This window comes from Camarhynchus parvulus, chromosome 8 (assembly GCF_901933205.1).
Source record: "Camarhynchus parvulus chromosome 8, STF_HiC, whole genome shotgun sequence".
Taxonomy (NCBI): domain Eukaryota; kingdom Metazoa; phylum Chordata; class Aves; order Passeriformes; family Thraupidae; genus Camarhynchus; species Camarhynchus parvulus.
This window is the reverse complement of record NC_044578.1, coordinates 21630464-21651988: the sequence shown is the minus strand read 5'-3', so window position 1 is coordinate 21651988 and position 21525 is coordinate 21630464. Positions and strand designations below refer to the sequence as shown.

The 21525-nt window shown below is 37.2% G+C and overlaps 1 protein-coding gene across 1 annotated transcript in view; it reads left to right on the top strand.

Annotated features, from left to right (window-relative positions):
- Positions 1 to 20881, top strand: part of NEK7 (NIMA related kinase 7) — a 66908-nt gene extending 46027 nt beyond the window's left edge. The window contains exons 8-10 of the mRNA XM_030953081.1: positions 2792 to 2886; positions 7312 to 7425; positions 13700 to 20881. Coding sequence (XP_030808941.1) covers positions 2792 to 2886; positions 7312 to 7425; positions 13700 to 13810 — 320 coding nt within the window. The 3' untranslated portion in view covers positions 13811 to 20881. The remainder of the gene's footprint in view (positions 1 to 2791; positions 2887 to 7311; positions 7426 to 13699) is intronic.
- Positions 20882 to 21525: the final 644 nt, after the last annotated feature.

The following is a 21525-nucleotide window of genomic DNA, read 5'->3' as shown; positions in this document are numbered from 1 at the left end:
GCCACTTCTATGTCTTCAGATGAGTAAAGGAAATGAGGAAGTTGCATATCTCTATATTACTGGGATGCTGTATTTCACTTAACAGTAAAAAAAGATCCAGGAAAGAAATAAAACATGGAATCACACTGGTAGTTGCTTTCCAGCAGCACAGCTATGTCCTGAGAGTGCTCACTGTGTTAAAAGGATCATTGCAATGCTTTCAGTAGTTCCTGAATGTCAGAATAATGAATCTTTAGTGTCATGCTCTGTTAAAATCAGTTTACAAGTAGTAAGGATGTCTGAATCTTCAGGTTGTTTGTGTGATTCCATGAGTAACAGAACTAATTTCAATTCCTCTCACTAGTTGGCCATGGGGGGCTGCAGGTTGCATTGCAGTGGAGGTGTTACACTAGGCTAAACGCTGTAAAATGGGAACATTTGTTCTTGCTTTCCACTATCATCAATCTTTCACAGTCATATCAGACCCCTAATGTATCAGCAGGCTTCCCAGAGCTACTGGTTAAAATTACCTTTGCTTTTGGTAGACTATGAACCTTCAAACCTCAGTGTTTTCAGCTGCCCCCTGTGGATTCTGCGAAGCCTCTTTCTGGCGCATTACTCACTGCCAGCCACTTGTGTGATACCTCAGAGCAGCAGAGGCACTGCTGCTGCAGCCACTGAACAAACACATCACTATTAAACTTCTGTTAGATGCATTCTGCCAACAAAGCATCAGAACATACTAAACCAGTGCTTTAATTAATGGATACAAAATGCAGCTGAATTTTTTCAGAGGTATCCAAGCTCACAAGTCCTTGGGGTATTAAAAAAAAATCAAGAGGCAAATAAAACAGTAAGATAATAAAAGTATGAAACCTGTGTCATTCCAAACACTTAGTTGCAGTTCTAATCTTAAGGTATCTGTCATTAAGTGCCCATTAAAATACTGATGTTGAGATATTAGAAAACAGAGTTGCTTCTGGATATTTTGGTAGTTATTTTGGCGTTGTGGTCTACCCATCTGCTTGCCTATATTGTTTCACAGGGAAAAGACCATTCTCAGTTGTGGGTGGATGCAAACATCCTGTGAGAGCAAATGTCTCCCACAGTACTTTCTGGAGTTGCCTTTCCCCAGCCTTTCTCTTGTTACCATTGGCAGCCTCAGTTCAGAGGTGCACTGGAAATCTCCCCCAGCATGTTTAGGGGACCAGATCCTTTGGAGGATACCACATGGGGACCTCTGTCTTTGCCTGTCTGTTGCAGAAGCAGTTTATATAGGTTTTCAGTGCTGTTTGCCAAGGAGCAGATCAGGTGAAATGATAGGTTACCAGCATCAGTGACGTGACCTGAGATGGGTGGTTCTGGGTTTCCCTATGTGAGCTGGGCCCTTCAAGTAGGAAGGTAACTCTCCCTCCTCCTTACTTCCACTGTCAAAACAAACCCCTTAACTTTTGGAAATTATTAGAGTAAAATTATCTGTCTTGATTACTGAAAGCTATTTAACCTGATTATTCAGATGTAGAAGTACTTAGATATTCACTGTATCTCTGTCTTCAGTATTCATACGGAGATCAATTCTGAATTAGCCTCATCTCTTGAGAAGAGCAGAAGTGAAACCAGATCATTGTGTTACAATAATATGTGAGGTTCATACCACAAAGAACAAAAATGAAAAATTGCTGATTTTAATCACTGATGGTGTTGCAAGATATTTGGTTTCAAAAACAAATCAACTTGAATTGACAGAAATCAGCTGGTTTTCATCATCAGGATTCAGTGCTTAAGAAAATATTCAAACAAAATTGAAATAAAAATCTGTATAGATCTGTGACTTTTTTGCTGTTAGACAGTCATTTGGGGGTGTACAGGGAGAAAGTTCAGAAAAAATGCACTAAAATTGCCATTACCATTATTTTCCAGAACTTCTTATTGCTCTGTCATACATGAAACCATCACTCAGCTACTTCCTTGTAATAACATTTTTTATAGAGCTGAAACATCTCTCAGTCTTTCTCTGTTCCAAGTAACTTGTGACACAGATGGGGAGGGTTTGATTAAAATCAAGGAGAGAGATGTTCTGGAGTATCCAACATAACTTTGCTCTGGGACAGACCTAATAAATGCTGGTTGTCAAGAGCAGACATTTCCAGAGCCCACAGCTCTGAGGCAGGATTAAGCTGTGACAGACACAGGTTTGGGAGCTGCAAAGCCCTTGTGGAATTTGGTGCTCCAGCTGATGGTTGAGTTGCCCTTAGGAATGTCAGCTTCTGCTGGGCTTGCTGGTTTTCCTGCCCTCATCTCTGAAGGGCCTGAATCTCAGGCTCAGCTTTCATTGCAGCTATTCAAAGTGCCTGTGTTTTTTAGTTTCAAAACCAGCTTTTTCAGATTTATATATTCTCAAAGGAAGAACAGACCTCATGAAAAAAAAAATTCAGCCCATGGCAGAGAATTTCTAGTGTTGTTTCTAGCCACAGTGCTAACAGTTTGGAAAAGTAACAGGGATGTGTGTAGTACCTGCCCTTGGTTCTCTTCAGGAGAAACAAATTACTTACAAGGTTCCTTAAAAGCAAAATTTGGAAGTGTTCAACAACTGCATAGCTCTGGTAATGAGCAGTGAAAATAAAGCTGCATTGGATGAAATAGATACTAATTTGTGTATTTTTGTTAAACTGAAGTGTTCTAAGTATGAGTTGAAGTTTTAAGTGTAGCAAAATGAGAAAGACGAAAAATATTCTTCTACTGGGAAAACAGTAATTTAACTACTGCATAACAACAGAAATTTTCATTCAAAAATACTTGTGGTTTTTTGCAGTTGGTACACCTTATTATATGTCTCCAGAGAGAATACATGAAAATGGTTACAACTTCAAGTCTGACATCTGGTCTCTAGGCTGTCTGCTGTATGAGGTAATACTGATATATACAGTGAACTTAGTAACACTCTTGTACTTCCCCCTTCCCCTGCCCCTCTCCCCTTACATAACTTAAGCATGTGAAATACTTTTATTTGTGTTTTACTTGAACTTGCCTTGCTACAAAGATTTTACAGCAATTTTTTTGAAGATTGGGCATGACTGAAGGATTGGTAAATGAATAATAGCAACATGTAAAATTGTTCTAGGTGTTTTCATGGCCCATGATGGTTATATGGTTATTTAATAAATGCATTGAGAAGTAGTAGGACTGATTTGAATATGTAAGTAATACTTCCAAAAACTGCAATATAGATACTTAAATACAAATTTCTTATTTTTATCAAGACTTTAAACCTAAGTAAAAGGATGAGAAAAGTTTATTGTACTTACTGCTACTAGCTTGAATGAATTGTCAATTTAACAACTTCTGCTGCACACATATGTAATTTTTCTGTTATTCACCTGTGGTGGCTGAACTGCAATTGTTTAGTTTCTCTGCTGGTACAGTCGAGATTGGTAGGTGACGCGTAATTTTAAATAATACTATATTTTGAGAAAATAAAAGTACAGGGCTCATTGAAATGGAGGCAAATGAAGGTGTGAAGAACGTGTTGGCTTCTTCTAAACCAAGTACATCTTCAAGTTCTTTGCATATAATTTCTTGATTAGAAGAAGTAACACTTGTGTTGAATGATGCTGGGGGAAAAATGGTTCCATCAGAAGTGGCATCGAAGTCTCCCCAGTCGTGTTCCAGGTAGAAACGAATCTACTCAAGTCATTTTTTGTTTACCTGCAAGCCACCTGCCTCAGAGCGTCAGCAGAACTCCTTTAACGCACACTCAGCAGTATCAGCACCTCCTTGTTTGTTTTAGGATTGTGTAGAAGACACTGGCAGCCTGTTGAGGTTGGATGTTGCTGCCAGGTGAATCATCTCCAGTAATATTTGTTTACTTTCTAGCACTGACATGTTGCCTTGAATATTAAAAGGAAAAATAGCTATACTGCAAGTCTGCGGTTTACACATGTGTGTATAGCTGTTGCTTTAAATATTGGGGATCATTCAAGGAAGGAAGTCCAGCTGCTAGCAAGTATTTACAAGTTTGAATCCTGAGCTAAAACTTAATCCTGGATTCCTCAATACCGACCATGGCAGCTGCCTTGAATTCCACTGCTCTGCTTTGCACACTTGTGCAAGCCCTAAGGTAGCATTAAGGTAGATAAGCATTTTTCAGTATTACTATTTCTTTGCCTCTGGTTGGTTTACTTCAGGATTTTTTAAAATCTGGAAATAAATAAAACCTTTGAATTACTGTTATATATAAAACCCCCACAGTTTAAGGGTAATTTTTCTTTTATGTTATATGAAATTAAATTGCTGGATATAAATCAATATTACTTTTCTAAAGAATTTTTTAAACTTGCTGCCTTAATGCTGGTAGACTATATTAAACACCTATGTGAATATTACATTTTTCTTTGATGTGGTGGATAATCCCAAAATACCTAAATAACTCAGTCCCATTGATTAACTCAGCATCTTGAAATACCATTCTCCTTTGATTTTAGGTGTTTCACCAGGATGCTATTTAAGCCAATATGGGGTACTGTTTGTTTTCCTTATTGCAAGAATAAAATAATTATTTTATTATTTTATTGTTGATATATAGCTACAGTATTGGGCATTGTCTTCAACTATAGCTTTTGATTTCTTTTAGAAGTGCATTTAGTTGATTCTGCAACATACCAGATATTTGTGGTGGGTTTTCTTGTTTTGTTTTGGAAGTTTATCTTGAGAATTTATCTCTAATTTTGAAATTTCAGTTGTAGCAAATTCAAAATATATGCTCAGCATTTTTCTCACTTAGTCTTTTTTCTTAATTGTTGGAAGGTGGTTACTTAAGGCTCTTTAAGACTTGTGTGGACTAATGAATGGTGTTTTTTAATCTGTGCACTTTTGTGCTGGGTGTCTTTCTGTCATTTGTCTATTGCCTGCATCTTAGCATGTTTTATTATGTTGATTTCATGGTGATGTGTGTTCATATGTAGTCTGGATTGTCTCCAGCTTAATTGGAAAAAAGCTGTGGCAAGTTTATCACATCTCAGTAAATGCCTAATTGCTGCTAAACTCTTCAGTTACATTTTAATTTAGGTTTAAACGAACTTGTTTTTAAAAATTATTATTTCTTGTGTGTATAACAGTCTATTATTCAATGCTAACTGTGTGGCCAGTAAGATTTTGCAGAAGTATGTTTTAAAGTCTGAATTTTTTAGAGCCCCAGGTATTTCTGAAACCTCAAAAACACTACCAGTGGAGTTTTAATTGATATGCAACAAAGTAGACTTTACTAATTAAAATCAAGATGCTGTGCTTTTGCTACATGGACCTTTACATGGAAAAGTAGGTCTTACACATTTCCTTTTATTGTTCATCGTAGCAATTGCATCCTTACAGGGTTGTAGGTTGGTGGCTTACAGTTCAAAAAAAAAAAAAAGAAAGGGAAAAAAAAAGAGAGAGAGCGAGCTGCCACCAGCCCTGAAGACAGACAGTGGGCTTTCGTCCCTCAGACACCCCCAGAATACTAATCAGCAAAGTCAGACCCTGGAGGTCAGGGAGCAAGTCAATCATTCTAGCGATCGTCTCAGTGTGGAGGATCAAATTAGCCTGAAAAATTCAGCTGCTGGGAGGAGAGGGCGAGCAGCTGTCAGGGGCAGCAGCGAGATGCACTAATGAACCAGATGAATAGTGCAAAAGCTTGAAAATAAAAACAGGACAGTTGACATTTTTCATCTGTCAAAGCAGGAGATGCATGAAAATATAGTATTCCTGTTTTAACTCCTTAGGGGACATTCAGAATTTTTTTAACACTCGGCAGCATTCAAACAAAAGTACTTTTTAATGAACACCTAGAGTATGAAAATGAGTATCTGTGCATTTATTTAGAATTTCTGCATGCGTACAGACCCTGCAGTTGATTTTTCTTTTTTTCTTTTTTTTTTCCTTCTTTTCTTTTTTTGGTCTTCAGCTTGCATTTTTAACATTCTTTTTAAGGTAAGAGACAATGTCATGTAAATACAAAAATAAATATTATCTTAGTAATACAGATTGGGAGGAGTGTAGGTTGGAGCTGCAGCATAATACCTGTTTTGGGAGCTTTAAATTTTTTTATTCTTAGTTGAAGGTAATATGAAAAAGTACTGAACTATTTGAGAGCAAATAAATGAGAGATAAAATAAACGGAAGGGAATTTTGGTAATTCTTTTCATACATTTCCCCCAGTGATATTGATGCTTAGACATGAAAGAGTTAAACTTCTATCTGGAAGACCACAAGACAGATGAGAGCCATTTTCAGCTTGTCCTGTCCCTGCTGAAGCTCACTGAGTAGCACAGCATGGACTAGCGTGTTTCACACACACTCTGCCTGTCTGGGGAATGTACACATTGTCCTTCCAAAATCAAACTTATTAGCACATGTAGAAAAGGGTGACTGACTTTGGGGCAGCTCTGCACTCAGAGCAGCATTCATGCTGCTGCAGTTAAAAAGATTTCTTAGGCTTTGAACAGAACAGAGAGATTTTAAATGAATTTTTAAATTTCTAATCCACCTAGCCATGGCATTTGTTTCCATCTCAAGTGTCAAGTTGTAACATTGTCTGGAAATAAAGGGTAGGTTTATTAATGCTGTTTTTAAGCTGATCAATTACATAAGTGCTCTGCAACAGATTTTCTTAGTTTTGTATTGTAATTGTAGATTATTGCCATAGGTGCTGGTTCTGTGCTTCTGATGGAAGTTTGGGAGGTTTTTTTTTAAAGTATTTTTGAATAACATCCTGAATTACAAAGATTTTGGGTCTGAGATTTTGGAAGTACAGATGATAGCTTTTTCTTGCTTTCAAAACCCCCAGTTATACTGAAGTCTAGTGTCATGGCTATGGAAGGTTACAAAATCTGCTGTGATTATCTAGTGTTACCTACACAATGCATTGCTTTAGGTTAGATAATGTTTTCCTGTAAGTTACATGTTTTCTTACAAAAGGTCTTCTGAGGAAAAGTACAGGTTTGGATATTTTTGGTGTCCCTAGTGGTGCAAGGACCCTCCACTCTCAGCAATATTGTGAACTACTGAATTTCCCCTCATAGTCTGTTAATAAAACCCTAACATTATAAATAAAATCCCATTCAGATACTGCACTGTTATGAGGATTGTGACAACTATGGTTGTATGACATAGAATCAGTACATGCAGTGGTTATAAGGAATAGTTTTGGAACTTCTGTTATCATCACTGCAGGGCTCCCTCTAAGCAGAGCATTGAGAGTCATTAAGAATCACTTTTGATTTGTTACTATTACAGCTTTTATGACAAAACAGCTTTACTTAAAAATGCAAAAGAAAACTGTGCATTTTCTTTAAACAGATGGCTGCACTGCAGAGTCCCTTTTATGGTGATAAAATGAACTTGTACTCTCTGTGCAAGAAGATAGAACAGTGTGACTACCCACCTCTCCCTTCAGATCACTATTCAGAGGAAGTAAGTAATTTTCCTTTTCATGGGCTGGATCCCCAGTTTATGTAAGCTGGCATGCTTCCAGGGAAGTAAATGAACTTGTGTGATTTTATGTTATTTGCAGATTATGCCTATAAGTGTTTGCTTGTTGAACTCACTCAAATGTTGCTGTCAAAACAAGTCTCTCATGATTTATATTTGAGGGTATTAACGATGGAAACGTCACACTGTTAGATTCCTAATTTCATTGGGCTTCCTTGCAAGTATGACAAAATGCTTTCCCAGAATGCACAATGATATGTTCCACATGCCAGGATGGGGTAGAGCCTTACATCTGTAGGGTGTTTTTCTAAAAACACAACTGTACACCTTTATGTTGCACAGCAAATTAGTGCACTGGCCCTGTTCCTCTAGGGGCCTGCATTAAAATAGATATAATGTGACTCAGTAGTAAAAACAAATTGTTCAGGTCCCATTTGTCTGCATTATAAAACTGGGATGTGCTGTTCAGTACAATTGAACAGCAGTTCTTTTGCAAGGAGTGGTTCTTGACAAGACTAAGAGTAAATTTCAGAGAAATACAGGCAGACATAATATAATTGAATTTGAACAATATACTCCTGTAAATCAGTAAACAATATACTCCTGTAAATCACTGTAAAACAGTGTTTGTTTTAAGCTGAGAGCTAACAGTTCTTACTGTCATTAGTGTATTTAAGGGGAGTACTTGCTTTTATAAGCTCTAAAATGAAAAGAAACTAAACAAAAATATTTTTCTTAGTGTAACAGAATGAAAAAATATAAATGCTTGCTTGTTAATGTTCTGAGATGCCAGTTTTTTTAAAATACTTCGCCACTTTGAAAAGAACAGGGCAAACTGATAGAAGCTGTAAACCAAAGAACAGTTATTAGTAACCAATTCTAACTGAATTCAGACTACATGAATTAAAGATTACTTTGAAAACCCAAATAAACACAAGCACTGAAATACTTTTAATAAACATAAAGCATTATGCAATTTATAGAGTAGGGGTTGTAATTCTGAACCTTAAATTTTCTTGCATTCACAGACAGTGATTGGACTATTAATAAAAGATTACTGCTCAGTGTTTTGTTTTGTATTTATAGTGAAAATTTTCCCCTTTTATGAAACCAACTGGACTTAAAAAGATAATTTGATGATGTTACAAAGGATGAAATAATGATCTATTGTGTAATTTATACACTCTAGCTCTGTGGGTTTGCCGATTAGTCATTTTACCTTGGCCATTTTTAATTATTATTTATTGTAGACTCTAAATATGGCAGTTCATCTAACCAACTTCAGAACTGGAGGCCTGGAAATACAGTAGGGTGTGAACAATAATGCAAAATGATAGCGAGAATGTCAGGGGCCGTTCTTTGTTGTGTCATTCATGCTGTCTTCCTTTTTCCATGAAGCACATGAATATTTCACATATCTGCATCCTCATCCTCTATTCTTCTTGACTAATTTTCAGACTGTCTGAATTTGCATTTCACATGGTAGCTGATTAGGAGATGCCGAATGCAGCAGCGAAGCCTCAGCAGGCGGTTTCCATGGTGACCTTCAGCAGGATTTTAATGATGATACCACTAGTGGTTCGTTGAAGTTGGCCTGCCTGCAAGGCTACTTCGCTGCAGCTGAGTGTGAACTGGGAGATGTGGATTCCTAGCCAAGGGGCAAATATCAAAGTCTGGCCCAGACAGAAGGTCTTAGAGTTTGGGTGGGGAGAGAGCTTCCAGCTTTTCCCTACATCTGCATAGGTTTTTTGTTTTGCAAACACATGCAAAGCACCACATGTAACTTTTTATTTATTTCAAAGCAGACATGTACTTCTGCACCTTGGATAAGGCAGTTATCTGCAAAATACATGTAAGTTATTCTTAATGAGAGAATCAGAGCTATTATAGGTATTAAGATAGGTAAGAAAACAGTTTCTTAAAAGAAGCCATCAGTTATGGAAACTGTAATGGTAATATTTTTTATCTTCTGCTATGACAACTTGTGTCTTCACTAAGGTACCTGGAAAACATATATTTATTACCTATTGCACTATTAAACCATTTTTAGCTTGTACGAAAAATACTGTGTTGGCATGAACTGTAAAAAAGAGAAACAAACAAGTGTGATCTGTCATATTAGAATACTGTGCTAAATGTTTCACCTGTACTGGAAATATAGATGTCAAACCTTTAACCAGGTGGGAGGGATACTCAGTGTGCAGTAAAGATCAAGGATCACTGAATATTAAAACCCACTTCATTTTTTATGAAAAAGAATTTTCTGAAATTAAAACTTCACCGAGTGGATCTCTGCATCCTCTAATATAGAAGTGTAAATACTTTCATTATGAATTATAAGACAAGTACTTTTTCAATAGACTTTTTGTAAGTAGATTTTAGTGAATTTTAAGGTGTGACACTTTTTCTAAGTTTTGGAACCTCTGTAAGAGTAACGTGTTAGTAATTGTGTCACATCTGTGTCATCAGAGAAGAGCGTGACAGAAAGATGCACCTTTAGGAGGACAGATGGGTAATGTTTTTAAAAACCTTTGATTAGAAATCCTAATAGTCTGAGATGCATTTTCACAAAGTATTACTTCAGTGGTAGATACAAACCAAGTTTTTCAGATTCTTAATAACTTTGGATATCTCAATTTTTTAATATCCCTTAAAAACATCTGATATTCAGAGTCAGTAACTCAGCATTTACTGAAAACTGTTCTGCTTTTGGGAATTCAAAGCTGGGGCTCCCTTGCCACCTCCAATCAATACTCTTAAAATCTTGTCAGCTAATATTAGTATCGCATTGCTTTCATGATGAAGTTTTAAAATCTTCCCTTTGATTGAGGTGCATTTCTTCTAAAGTCCATTGCCAACCTCCTACCCAGATGTGAAAGCAGAAGGAGCCAGCAGGTCCACAATGGTAGTGTTAGCTGCCAGCAGGTCTTGAGGAAAGCACTCAGAAAAAGGCTTTGAGAAGGTTTTATTCAGAGTAAGAATGGTGTTTTGTGTGGTTTTTTTATCCAAACTTCCCTATATGAAAATTTCTCTATTTCAGCTGGCTAACAATGCCAAGTACTTGCCTGTCATATTTCTGTTTTTCCCCACTCCTCCTGACTTGAGTGATAATTATTTATTTCATAGCTGAAAAACCTGCTAAAGTTAAAGAAAGTGTGTCCCACTGCTCCAGTGTCAGGGAGAAGCTCCAGGCTAAAGCCAGTCACTGTGTTAAGTGCACAGAGGAGGTTAAGAACAATAAGCAGACAAAGAAGTTTGCAGCTTGGGGAGGCAACAGGAGGTCCCTCTGGCTCAGTCTGCTCTGCCTCTTGGCCAGTCTGTGCCAGGTAGTAAAAAAATCACTTCTATCTCTAATGATAGTCTGATTTTTTAAACTCCCAATGCCTCTTCCCATGACATTGGTGAGCTTTTCTGATACATTGGAAATTTTATTAGTACTAGAGGGGCTGACAGATGGATTTCAGGTTTATTGAAATGGATATTCCTGTAAGAGTAAAGGATCAGTGCTATAACCAGTGCTATCCAGTGTCCCAGTTTCAGTCCTGAAATCTGTGTTCCCATGTAATTTTTCATCCTGCATAGCAGAAGTAATTCACCTTCTTCCAAGGGTTTGCTGTTCAGTTACAAGGCTCAAAAGAGCTCAAGGATTTTGAAATTACTCAGGAATCTACACTATTGTTGTGCAGTGTCCCAGGCATGGTCAGCTCAGCATTCCTGCCTTACCAGTGAGATTCTGGACCTGCCAAGGGAAGAGGGGCATAGAGATACTGCAGTAATTGCAGTGACTGCCATTTAAAGAGGTCTGTGGCAAGGCTTCTCAAGTGCTCAACAGGTACATTTCTTGAAGATCTATTTCTGCTGCTCTGCAAATAGTATTGATAAACAGCTAGAAAAAAAACCAAGAGAAAAACCACTCTGCTTCCCCTCTGATGCTGGCTTTGTGGGTTTTAACCTGTCAAGGTCCTTTATGAAGACTGTTCACTCTGTGCAGTTCTGTTGAACAGATGGAAGTCTTCACAGAGAAATGTATACATTCAGGATTAGATGTATTTTGCAGATAAATTATACCTGTATTCTCTTCACAAAATGTTTGCTTATTTGACTCTAATTTCAGCCTTGATGGTGTTGGATGTTCTTCAGTCTTTCCTGTTTTCTGTGCAGGCTGTCTGAGGTGTTGCATGGCAAGCTCTCATCTCTGCTTACACTGTGCCTCCTGCTTACCCTGTGTCCCACCTGCTTCTCCTGCAGGAGATTGTTTGGCTTGCATGTTGCTATTACATGCTGGCAATTATTATTTCTTACAATAGCTAATGGTTTCCAGCATTCTGTTCTTCAAATGTTTGGGAGTTATTGCAGGCTAATAGTTTTTATTGCCACTGGCATTGTATTTTATTTATTGACTGCCAGAAGCAATATGATGGCTTTTATAACTCCATTAGTCAGAATATACTTAATGTATTTAAAATGCAAAAAGCATTTAATGCAAATCTTACAGATTATTTTCATTTAATACATTTCTTTTCAATCCGGTAATCTGACCACTATCTTCAGAACTAGCTCATTTTTAAATATTAAGCTCTTCTTGCTAAAGAATGGGATGTCTAATGACATAGATTTTATACTGTTGAATACAAAAATTCTGTAGATTATGTACAGTTTATCTGGAAGGGCTAATGGACAAAGCTTTATAGAGTGGTATGCTGTGCTTCTTCCTTAACTTCCGGAATTCCTATTCCTGTGCATTTCAATTAATCTTCAGAAAAGTGAAAGGAGTGTAATTATAATTTAAAATCCTTCTTGTTCTTTTTCTAAAAAGCAGGAAGGAAATTCTCCAGTGGCAGGTTTAAAGAGGCAGCCTGCGTTACTTTTGAATAATGAAGGTGATGAAGTCACTTAGTTGCAATAATTACAGATTTTTTGCAATAATCCTACCTAGTAGTACGGGCTGGGAGACCAAACTACATTTGATGTATCTCCATAGAAGACTGGATCAGAATATGTTTGTTTGAGTGTCCTCCTCCCCCTCCCTCCCCAATGTTATAAGGAGGTCCAGGAGGATTTGGCAAAGCTATTTAAAAGCATAAAGGAAAATCTTCAGAGCTGGTTAAATTGTTATTGCATAGCACTGTGAACATTGTAGTAAGTCAGTGTGAAAGAGGTATGTTCCACATTGCAAAATGGTTAGGAGATGCACACAATTTGAAATAGATGCCCTATCAGGTTATCCATACAATATATTAAGTTCTAATGTCATAAATTTTTAGGCATATCAGTGGAGGGAGAAAAGCCTGCAAATGGCCTGACAGTTTGTGAAGGGAATGGAGGTGCTGTGGAAGCTCTTTTGGGTTGATTATGCTGAATATGTCTATTAAAAATACCCAAAAGGTTATGGTGCTTCTGTAAACATGGAATTTTCTAGTCATAGTGATTTATTTATTCCCAGATAGAGACTTCTGTGAATATTTGTTAATTCTGTACTTCTTTACATAAAGAACACTATAAACAATCTAATCCTAAGGATACATATCAGGATGTAGCCCAAAGCTTATTTATTCCAGTATCATGTCTTCAGCAGTGGACAAGTGGAGTAACAGGGCCAGCATAGTATGGTACTTGCCCACAATACTTTCTCAGCTTCCACTTTTATGTTCAGATATTTCCTCAAGGGTGGAGTCCTTGTAACAGGTAGCCCTCAGTGGGTTTAATTTGTTCAGTAGCTGAATTGAATGCGTGTGTATTGGTAGCTCCTGGCAGCAGGAGGTTCTGGGGGTTAACTGTGTGTTAGATGGAGCACCACTGCCTTTTGTTTGTTGGGCCCTGTCAGGCAGAAATGCCATTTATTTCTGGCTAACTCCTGTATGGGGACCGAATGAGCAAAGCAGCCCTCATTTACCTTCGCTCTGTGCTCCTTTCAGTCTTCTGGGCTTTGCAGGCACAGCCCTCCAGAAACACAGGGAATTTCCTATAAATTATGTGGGACTGGACTGCATGTCTAAAGTTGTATGTTGAAAGGGTTAGAACTTAAATTTGCTCAACAGTTTTTCTGGCCAGCAGTGCAAAATGCAGAAATCAGGGGAGTGTGTTGCATAGGTGTTTGCATAAGGCAGCGTGTGAGCGGAGAGGGAGCGCTGCCCGTGTGCTTGTGCAGAATCGCCGTTTGCCTCATTGTTGCCACTTCTCTTAATTTGAATTTGATAATGCACAAATCCTGCTTGTAAGAAGGCCAATGCTCCTGTCATGTTCTCTCCTCTCGTAGCTGCGACAATTAGTGAATATGTGCATCAACCCGGATCCGGAGAAGCGCCCAGACATCACCTACGTGTACGATGTGGCGAAGCGCATGCACGCACACACCGCCAGCAGCTGAACTGCCTGCGAGCCCCAAAAGGAGCAGCCAGAAACAAGAGCTTGCAATAAATCATCCCACCTCCCTGTGTGTCTTACACTAATGTAATTATTTGAAGCTTACTGTTGTGCTTTGAATTGTAAACCAATTTATATACAAGCTTTGTTGTTTTCTGTTCATTTCTGGGTTTTGTATTTTTTACTAACTTGCAGTCGTACAACAGGTTTAAATATGTAAAGTGTAATTTTAAGATGCTGTGAACCGCTGCTTCCATGTTAGTGGGTTCAAGTATACTTTCTGTAATAACAAAATTGTATTCAGTTGGGCCTCAGTTCTAAAACACAGTTGCACTTTTGCACATGATACAGATATTAGGCTTATTATCGAGAAGCAAAATGTCTGAATCGCTCACCTTTTTAGTAATTTATGGAAAGTATGAATCAGCACAGTTAACTTTTTTAATCTGTGTTCCAAGAGGAACATAATTATTACAGGAGCTTATTGTATTTTATATTGAATTGTAGTTTGCAGTTCTTGCTGTAAGAGTAGACAAGGAATAGAATTAGTTCTGTGCTTGCCAAATGCAATGGAAAAATAACTTCAGGAAAAATTGTCATACGGAAATTTTTGTAACGTCCCCTTTTGTTTTGTTAGTCTCTCTTAATACACAAAACATTTGTTGGAGGTTTTCTGGGAAAATTTAAGGTGTTGATTCAGCAATTGGGTCGTTTTCAATAGACTTGTGCAGCACTGCCCTGGGGCAATGGGAGTCTGCATAGTTCAGTCTTAAAAACATGTAGATGCTTCTTGTAGCCAATAGGGTTCTTTTGTGGCTGTCCTTTGAGCAGGTCTGATTAAAAGAGATGTGATCTTTAAGTTACAATTTCCCAACTGTTTGTGTATATGTCACTGTTTGTAGATTTTTGTGTTTAAAATTATTTGAGTGACCTTACAGTATATTTAAATTTTAAATTTTTTTTCTAAATACTGAAATATTTTGGCAAAGATATAATAGTCGAGTATAACACAAAATGTATTCTACATAAATATATGGTCTTTGTATACTATATCCTGAGACGTAGTTTTATATTTAGCAGAAGTAGTTCATAGCTTTTATGTTTAAGAGAAAGTTGCCATGCCTTAATTTGGAAAATAATTATATATGCAAACTATCTTACAGATACTATATTAGTTTAAAAGGAAATGCTGAATATTTTTGTTAGACCTCAGTGCCTTTTGAGGTATGCTTATATAATATTTTCATTGTTAAGGAAGGAATGTGTCTTGTTTTTAAATGTGGTAAAAATGGAGAGTAAAGTGAAATTCCTTGAGTTTCAAGACTGAACTTTTTTTTACAGAACTGTCAAAAGGTAATTATTAACAGTGATAGCAGCTAGGGAGCTGTTAGTGTCAGTTAAGTCTTTTTCTTTATGTGGGTAAAAAGTTAGTTCAAATAAAAGCAGAAGTATGTACATACATATGTAGGTTCTAGATGCGGTCACATCCATGCATTCTGATTTTCTTTTCTTTTGCTACTTCATTTCTCTGTGCAGCTGTAATTTTTATTTGATATAATGCTCAAAGAATAAAAAAACCCATGGAGTTTATGTTCAAGGGGGGGGTCAGGGTTGTTTTCACGTTTGTATTTTTTAAAACTACAAATATTATGAAAATTGTGTTTGGAAAAAAAAAGGTGGGGGGGACATTTTTAGATGGTATGTGCCAGATCATCAGCTTATCTTAATACATACTTTTTAAATTTTTAATTCCAGGTGTTGTAGGACAAATTGTATGAAACTGTAGTTTTATTTCTCACTTCTGTGTGCACTTAACTTTATAGAACTTCAGTGGAACAGTTTGTTGGAAAGAAGTATTTGAGAAATTTTGGTTTGTGTTTAGCAACCTCTAGATTTGTTTTCATTTATTAAGTGGTTATATAATTTAAAACATGATTATTATATTCTGTAACCATGTTTCACATGTCATAGAACAAAATGCTTTGTATTGAAAAAGGCAGCACAATATTTGCTTGACGCACAGAATTAGTTCTTAATATGCACAAGTACTCAAAATATTTTTTTTTCTGAAATGTGCTAGAACATTTAAAAATCACCAAAAAGCCCCCAAATGTAATGCAGGCTATTTGTATCTAATATTATGCATAAAGTATTGAACTGTTCCTGCCAGAAACTGCTGATAGATATCCCTCCCCTGGAAGGATATGTTGAGTAAAAGAATCATGAGTCAAGAGTTTGCAAATGTGCATACTTAAGCAGTTACATTTTTTTAGCAATGTGGAGTTTTTTTTAGTATTTATGATTAAATATTGTGCTGAGGAAAAGAAATAGTTGTTCCTGACTTAAAATCTGTGAAATGAATGGTGCACCTGACTTTGGTACCAAACTGTAATTAAAATGCCAATGTGAGTTAATAGAACTGTTTATATAAGTGAGGATTGTAGAATCTCTCCCTAAAGTAAAATACCTGGTAACATGAAAATAAGTCTTTTTATAATACTCCAATGTATGGTATGTGCTTATAAAATATTGTCTTTACTAAGCCACCATCCTATCTTTCATATGTTGATGATAACATTTGGCACTATTTATTTTAAGCTATGGCATTATGTGTTTATTTTCTTTAAAGAAAAAATGTTACATTTCTACCTAAAATGTCTGACCAGCTCCTCCTTTTATTTCAATAATGCTCCAGTATTAACTTGTGTCAGGAGTGAACTTTTTGTGCTTTGAATGACATTGCGTAAAATCCCTTTGTCTCAAAAGCTCTCCTGCTGTGCAGTAGTCCAATAGAAATAAAACATACAGATATTACATGTAATGTAAAAATTATAGTGTTTATGATATTTTTTCAAACTTTTCTTTTTTAGAGATATAGATGTATGTTACAGTTGCTGCTGCTTATCGTGTGGACAACTTACTTCTTCCAGTAGCTGATTCTAGGTGAGATTTCTTGACTGTAACAAAAGATAGTACACTAAAAAAAATTCATTTTTGTATTATTTGTTAAAAGATTATCTAAAAATACTACATCCAATATATTGTGTATTTTAAACCAAAAATTTAAACTAAAATTTTAAGCTAAATTTAAAATAATTTTCAATACTAAAATATGTGATAAAGCAATAAAATAACAAAGAGCTCCCGTTATGGTCTCAGCCCTGTCCTGTGAGCTCTTGTTTATATTTCAGCTGGTTCTTAGGTAATTTCAGTAATTTTGAGTGAACCACATCTACACACATGAATAAACAGTAATCAGTAGGGTAGATAGAAATGATGTGCCAGCTCACTTTTTATACTCTCTGTGTGTCACTGGTTTGGTAGCAGGGAATAATTTGGGTTTTTTCCCCTGTTTTGTTGCACTCCTAATGATCCAGCTCCCAATTGTATGAGCAGGCAATAGAAGTGTGTTGTCTTTTTGTAATGAGCAGAAACTTTAAAAACATGCCAGTATAGCAGAAGATGAAATGCAGTATTAGAAGTGTCTGAGAAGGCTGGTGTTTTATTCATGCTCATGATTAAGAAAGCTGTAGAGTGAAATTCTTGACAGAGGCTTGGAAGTGGAGAAAAACTTTTATGCCAGTGGTTCTCAGATAACTCTGAATGGGACCCAAAATCGCAGTGATGTTTGTCTGCAGCAATCTGTCTGCTTAATCTCTTATCTTTGCTGTTACACAATGTGGTGAGACTCTTAGGAGCTGAGTTGGAGTGTTGGTGAATGCTGCATTGGCTGTGTGAGCTGTAAGAGCAGGAGGTGATGTGAGGGAGAGCCAGTGAAGGCCTTCTCGTCTTCTTTTGTGAAGACATAAAGGTGCTGGATGGCAGAGGTCAACTCACTGCTTTTTCATAATTTTTAATAGTCTTTAATAGTCTTTATCTACTTCAACAGTCAAAATTTTCCCAACCCAGCCATATCTCCAAATTATTTAGCCAGTGGCAGTGTTGGCAGTGGCCTTTTGAATTTCTGATCTCTGGTTTGATCTGGGTGAGTAAATCTTTCTGGCAAGGAGGGAAATAGAGTTGTGGACCCTGTTTGGTGGAGTGCTACTTATGTTTTTGAATGTTACTCAAATATAGATGTTTAGAGTTGTTTTTTAAACTTTATTCCCTTCTCTGATGCTTTTAAAAAAGTATTTTCCATTCATATTCACCACTAAAGTTCTGTGACTCCTGGCTTCTGCTTTATTAGTCCTGTTGCGAGCCTTACCCTCTTCCTGGTTTGAAGTCCTCTGTCTAGTTTTCCTAGTGGTCATTAGTTTGCATCGTTTCTTTGTGTGTTTGCTAAACTCAGCCCATTTCAGTGTTTCCAAATTTCATCCCTCCCCATGGGCAAGACCAGTTCCTTTCCCCTGATCAGTACTTTAATCCTTTGTTCTTCATTCTGTTTTTCCAGCCCAATGCCTGTGATTTCTAGTTTTAGATAGATTTTCTTACTGCCTCAGTCATTCCCATGACCTTGTCTTTGCTAAATACTGTTCACTTTATTATCTCTCATTTCTAAATTCCCTTTCTCTGATCACTACCTGCTCTCTTTCAGCTTATCTGTCTTTCTCTCTCCTCTACCCTGTCACTCACTCCTTTTGGGATCTCCAGTCTATTAACCTTTTTGACTCCTTCGTCTTCGCTGCTGCCTCCTTCCTTCATTGGCCTCACTTCTTTTTACTCACTGGTCTTTATTTTTATCTCTATCTGCTTCTCTGTACATGGTTTCTTTGGCTGCTTCTCACACTGCCCTGTCTCCATTCCTCCCTCCAGACGTATTCTCTTGTAATTTCTTAATTTCCATTCCAACCTTTCTGAATATCTGAAGAGTGTGTCAGCACAACACAGCTTTGGACTCAGCTTTGCCTTACCTGCTTCAATGCCTTTCCCAAATGGACTTTTAAACCACCTTTACCTCACCTTTGTTGTTAAGCTTGCTTGCAGATCTGCTGTTCATATTCATTCATTCTTGATACAAAATCTTCAGTCCTGATTTTGTTGCATGACAAGATCGTTTTCAAAGCTGTTTTTGTTCTCAGGATCTGTTTCTGAGCTTTGCTTCTCTGCCTCTTAACTTTGCAAATTTGCCCCTTTTATTTCTGTATCTTTTATGCCTCTCATTTCTTTCATTGAATGACTTCCTTCAGTAGTAACCAAGTTTCTCTTTTCATCTATCTTTAGTGGAGGCACCTTCATCATAACTGTTTCTGGTTTTTAATACTTTGTCCTTTTTTCTCCCTCTCATCTGATTACATGTATCTAAACACCCTCTCTCCAGTTTTTTTGGATTTTTTTAATGTTGTACTTCATTTGAAGGCCCCAAAAATCCAGTGCTTCTCCCCCCAGTCTGGTTCTCCCATGGTTCTATCTCCAGATTATTCCTTTAGGATCCAGCCAGCCTCAGACCTGTTCAGATTCAAAGATCTAATTTTTATTTCTGACTCCCTCTAGACTATTTTCTAACATCCCTGACAATTTTACTTGCCTGTTTTCCAAGGCCACAACCTTTCTATCTCTGGCACTTCTCCCATGCCTGCGTATCAAATGTCTCAGAGTTAGATGTATCAGAATCCAGCCCTCTTCACTATCTGTTCTTTCTTATCTTTTATCTTCACTGATTTAACCTCTGTGTCATTTTGGCTTCTTTTCTCCCTTCAAAGTATCAAAATTGACAGGACTAAACTGTCATTGGGCTTTCACTGTTTTGTGTGCTGAAGAAGGAACTCCACCAAATTACTACTTGTTTTGTGTTTTAAAGAGATGTGAATCGCACAAATCTGATCTTATTTCAGTACTGTAGAGTTGGAACAGATTGAGAAATGAAAATCTCTGTAAAACTGAAACTGGGGGTTATAGAACTGAATGTTACATTTGATGTAGGTATACACACATTTGTTGACTTCTTATTTACACCAAGGTAATTATCTTGTTTTAGAGGATCAGTTGTTTGCTGGGACAAAAAAAAATTGTATTACTTTTCAGGTTTTGTATTTATTCCTTATTGCCTGTCTGTATCACATTGTGCAGTTAGTTCTTCTACAGCTGCCTTAGTGGTGGGTGTTTGCCTTACTTCTTTTGTCTAATTGCAATTTTCTGTCACATGGAATTAAAAATAGGAAGTTACTGAGTCCTTCCTGATAGTTTCACTTGCTTTTCATTTAAACCCTAGCAATAGATAGAGGTCTCAACCAGGAGGAGAAATGGTCCCGAGGATAAAACGGATGTTTTGAGATTACTTATTTCCTCTCCACCTCCCAGTCCCTGTTTCTCTGGCTTCCCTGGGACACTTGCAGGGAATATGGCATTGCCAGTGTATCAAGGGCCAATAGAAATTTTCTCAGTGTGGACAGGAGATCTCCTAGTTGAAGATGACTAGGAATGTATTTGGTATTGTTATACGGCTGATAATTGCACATGTGTAAAGAGCAATTTAAAAAATCTGTGTTTGCTGTTACAAAAAGAATTTTAAATTATGCAAAGGCCTTTTAATGTGGTGTTGGTCTTCTTCAGTAGACTTAATTTGCTGCTTGTTCCTTTGATTTCAGTCATGCTGGACTGTTGTAAAGATGATTCATTAAAGATAAGTGTTGTTTTATTGTTGGGAGCGGGGAAAACAGGAGGCATTCACTGATTTGTTTGTATTTGGCTGCTGATTGTGCTTGAATCAAATTTTATGATAATTCACATTGGAATAGACATTGAGAGAAGTCTCTAGTCCAGCTTCCTGCTGAGAGCTGAGTCAGTGCTGAATTCAGAGCAGGGCTTCAGGCTTCAGCAAGATCTACAAACCCTCAAGGGAGGGTGATGGAGCAGCTTCTGTGGGCAGCCTGCTCCAGTGGCTCCAGTGCTGTAAAGCTTGTTTGCCTCGTGTGTTGTGGCCATTCGTTGTTCTTCTGCCACTCCTCAAATGTTCTTTATATTGCAAAAAGGTAAGTCAGGTATTGGGACAAAGAGAGAACTTAAGATGTTTTATTTTCTGAAAATTTGTTATTACTAACAAGTATGTTCATGTAGTACTTCTGCTCCTGTATGATGTGTACACCATATTCATTTGCAACTCAACTGTAAAATAAAACTTTTGGCAGTAAAATTTGATACAAATGTACTGTGGTGTTTATGGTCTGGATTTTCTCAATTGTTACCTTTCAGATCTGTTAAATGTTTCCTGGCAGATCACAGTTGTGCCCACCATGGTGGAGCAGGGAAGTTGGGATCCTGAAGATAACTCTGCTTCTGTTTTCTGGAGCCTGCTGTGGTGAAGGGAGCTGGGATGGGATGGGATGGGAAGAGGATGAAGCCAGCAGGTGTCAGATCACTGCTGGTTATGGGAACCTTACTTTAAACTCGTGTGTTGGTGGAAACTTGCTTGGAGAGATTTATCAAAATTGAAATTTGAGGAGGAAAATTACTGGAGCAGGGTCAGATTTCAGAGCAGTACATTGTTTTGTTTTTGGTAAATTTTGCCCTGTATTAAATGAGAACTTGAAACTTCTAACAACGAACTTCTTGGGAGGAAATGAAGAATATGACAAATAGATTCAGTTTCAAATCTGTCAAGTTCTTTGAGGAAACAATTTCTGTAAATTAAGAATAATTTATTGATGTTATAAAATATCATTTAACAGTTACCAGTCTGACAGGAGGGTGGTGGTGGCTGTGTGTAATTCTTTTTTGAACACTTTTGAAAAAGTGTTCAAAGGTTAAAAAAAATAAAAGGAGTGGCAGATGATTTAGAGC